The sequence below is a fragment of the Austrofundulus limnaeus genome, unplaced genomic scaffold (genome assembly GCF_001266775.1).
Source record: "Austrofundulus limnaeus strain Quisiro unplaced genomic scaffold, Austrofundulus_limnaeus-1.0 Scaffold1671, whole genome shotgun sequence".
NCBI classification, from domain to species: Eukaryota; Metazoa; Chordata; class Actinopteri; order Cyprinodontiformes; family Rivulidae; genus Austrofundulus; species Austrofundulus limnaeus.
In genome coordinates, this window is record NW_013954073.1 from 8,425 (window position 1) to 12,043 (window position 3,619).

At 45.8% G+C, this 3,619-nt stretch overlaps 1 protein-coding gene and 1 long non-coding RNA gene across 2 annotated transcripts in view; one reads left to right on the top strand and one right to left on the bottom strand.

Moving 5' to 3' along the window:
- Positions 1-2,529, top strand: part of apbb3 (amyloid beta (A4) precursor protein-binding, family B, member 3) — a gene marked incomplete in the record, with an annotated part of 8,522 nt that extends 5,993 nt beyond the window's left edge. Inside the window, 6 exon segments of the mRNA XM_014033235.1 lie at positions 1-24; positions 331-412; positions 491-574; positions 1,572-1,687; positions 1,763-1,945; positions 2,254-2,529. Of these exon segments, the coding sequence (XP_013888689.1) occupies positions 1-24; positions 331-412; positions 491-574; positions 1,572-1,687; positions 1,763-1,945; positions 2,254-2,508 (744 nt within the window).
- The window catches only part of LOC106536070 (uncharacterized), a 5,622-nt gene continuing 4,360 nt past the window's right edge, over positions 2,358-3,619 (bottom strand). Inside the window, exons 2-3 of the long non-coding RNA XR_001312516.1 lie at positions 2,502-2,672; positions 2,358-2,428 (exon numbers count right to left, since the gene is read on the bottom strand). This is a non-coding gene — a long non-coding RNA (uncharacterized LOC106536070). The remainder of the gene's footprint in view (positions 2,429-2,501; positions 2,673-3,619) is intronic.

Consider the following 3,619-nt stretch of genomic DNA (forward strand, 5'->3'; position numbering starts at 1 on the left):
GCACTACATGAGATGTGTTCAAAGGTGAGCAAGACAGAACACCTGAAGTGACTCGATTAATGAGGTGTAGAGTCTGAACACCTGAAGTGACTCGATTAATGAGGTGTAGAGTCTGAACACCTGAAGTGACTCGATTAATGAGGTGTAGAGTCTGAACACCTGAAGTGACTCGATTAATGAGGTGTAAATGAATTCAGTCATACAGAACTAGTATGATAGTATAATAGTCGTATTGATCTTTAAGCAGCTACAGTAAAGGTGTGTCCATACAGTAGGGGGCCTTGCAGCACATTTCTGYCAATCAGAGGCTGTTTTGATACTTTCCTACAGATGATGACTGAGAAGACGCTAATGAGGCCATCCCGCTCTCTGACTATGGAGAGTATCTCACCTGAAGACCTGCCCAGACAAGGTGASTCACCTGTTTTCACTCCGATCAGCTGATCAGGTATTTGAACCATCCAGTACTGATTACTGCTTCCTCCTCCAGTGGAATTTCTGGAGGCCGTGCGGCAACAGGTCCAGAAGTTCGAGGTCCAGTACATTGGGAACYTGCCAGTGTCCAGAGCAATGGGTAAGGACAGAGACACACCTGTTATACCTGAGTCCATCCTCAGAGGGTTCTAGTAGGACATTCTGTGGTTATCTCCAACTGATGCTCAGTCAGGAACCCATCACATCAGGGTTCTCTTAGGGTCTGGGATTCCCCTCAGGACCAGGGAATCTCTCTAGATAAGGGTTCCCCTCTTRCCAATAGGTACTCTAAGACCCAGGGTTCTCTTCTGGGTTAAGGGACCCTAAGGCCCAGGGCTCTTCCAAGGCCAAAAGTTCCCTTCTACATTAAGGGTATCATAAGACTTAGGGTTCTCCTGAAGCCCAGGGTTCTGCTAAGACTCAGCACCGCCGTCTGGGCTAAGAGTACGCTAAGGCCCGCCCTCAAGGCCCAGGGTTACCCTCTAGATTAAGGGTACCTTAAAGCTCAGGACTCTCTTAAGGMCCAGGTTTCCCCTCTGGGCTAAAGGCACCCTAAGTCCCAGGCTTCTCTTTTGGGCTAAGAGTGCCCTAAGGCCCAGGGCTCTCCTAAGGTCTAGGGTCCCCTCTCTGACCTAAGGGTACCCTAGGCCCAGGGTTGTTCTGAAGGTCAGGGATCTCAGGGCAAGGAATAAACAGYATCTTGGGAACTGTTCTGGGATGCATTGTTGCAGATTTTTGGCCTTATTATATTTCTTCTTATGGGAGAAAGAAAATCTAAATTTAGACTGAAAAAAAACAACAGAGCATCTATAAACCAGTAGTTCCTCTGCAGTCAGTGACCAGAAGAGGATAATCACATGTAGACCAGTTTCCTGAGTACTGGAGAGGGACGGTGAAGGGGAYCCTCTGAATCTGAAGTATATTTTTGAAAGATGAATAAGGTGATGAGTTGAATTATTTTATAACCCTGATGGAAACCCACCTAAAGGAGGTCCTCTGTGTGGCTGAGTGTTCCCAGGAGTACGCAGATGGAACCAGATCAGGACTGGGGTCTGAAGTTCTGCATCTCATTCAGATAAAGGTATGTTTTGCTGCAGGTATGGAGGTGTTAAACAGAGCCATAGAAAGCATCATGAACTCAACAGACCAGGATGACTGGGAGCCGACGGTGATCCATGTCACAGATAAAGTCCTGTCTCTGTGGAAGGGGGAGGTAATGTCCTCATCACAGTGATGCTCAGGTCAGAGTTCATCGCTGCTGTTTTTAATCCACCTGCTCTGCTCCTAGCAGGACGGTGATGAGCCCCTGTGGGAGTGTCAGGTACGCTTCCTCACCTTCCTTGGTGTCGGCCATGACAGCCACACCTTTGCCGTGATCGTTGATGGCGGCACACAGCAGTTTGARTGTCACGTGTTCTGGTGTGAACCTGATGCAGGAATCATCTCCGAGGCTGTCCAGGCTGCGTGTATGGTGAGGAGAAACAATATGTAGTTACCTTACAGGAAATGGTTAAAAACATTAGACTGTGCAGGTTTTCATTTGGTTTCTATGTTCCATGTCTGCAGAATTAACTCCAAAGTTATTCTGTCAGGTTCAGTTTGTTCTGCTGACTCGTTGTGCTGTTACCTGTCTAGGTCTGGTGTTTTATGCATTTCAAACTAAAAAAGGACTTGTTTACAGAAATGTCTGTTAAAACATTTTCACATTTTTCTACCTGGTTGAGTCTAAATGTTGTCRCCCCCTGCTGGTGGCTGACCTCAGTCCTCTTCTCCCATCAGGTCCAGTACCAGAAGTGTCTCGTGGCTCAGACTCCACCTCCCAGAACCAAATCCTGGTGTGCGACCCAATCAAAAGTCAAACGAGCCAATTCGATGGATGGAGCCGCCTTCCCTCCACTCACATCTCGTTACCATGGCAGCAGTATTGGTGGCAGCAGCACTGCCTTGATGACGACTTCAAAGAGCAGCAGTGTCAGGAAGGGTATGATGGCGTTTTTTGAAACTTTCCGCAACAAACAAACTGCTACCTCCTAATGATGGGGGCGGGGCCATCACAGTCATCACCAGGCCAGTATCTGATTGGCTTGTGGCTCAGATAGTCTGACATTATGGTCCATGGTCCTGTAGAGGCTCACCTGAGCCGGAGACGTCAGCCTCACTTTGTGGGCACTGCAGAACTTGTCAGCATGAATGAATGTCTGCAGATCAATCAGAGCAATCAACACTGATNTCAGCATGAATGAATGTCTGCAGATCAATCAGAGCAATCAACACTGATCAGTAATTGGACCCTGGATCAATACCTGGATTATAGATCAGTAACCAAAACATGGATCAATACCTGGACCATTAATCAATACCTGGATCATAAATCAATAAACATACAATGGATCAATACCTGGGACATAGATCAGTAACTGGATCGTGGATCAGTACCTAGATCATGGATCAATAACTAGATCATTAATCAGTACCTGGATCATTGATCAAAAACTGGATCATCGATCAGTAACCGAAACATGGACAAATACCTGGACCATAGATCAATACCTGGACCATAGATCAATAACTGGACCATAGATCAATACCTGGACCATAGATTAGTAATTGGATCATAGATCAGTAACTGGACCATAGATCAGTAACTGGACCATTGATCAGTAACTGGACCATTGATCAGTAACTGGACCATAGATCAGTAACTGGACCATAGATCAATACCTGGACCATATATCAGTAACTGGACCATAGAGCAATACCTGGACCATAGATCACTAACTGGACCATAGATCACTAACTGGACCATAGATCACTAACTGGACCATTGATCAGTAACTGGACCATTGATCAGTAACTGGATCATAGATCAGTAAGTGGATCATAGATCCATACCTGGACCATAGATCAGTAACTGGATCATAGATCAGTAACTGGACCATAGATCACTAACTGGACCATTGATCAGTAACTGGACCATAGATCAATACCTGGACCATAGATCAGTAACTGGATCATAGATCAATACATGGACCATAGATCAGTAACTGGACTATAGATCAGTAACTGGACCATTGATCAGTAACTGGACCATAGATCAGTAACTGGATCATAGATCAGTAACTGGACCATAGATCAATAACTGGAC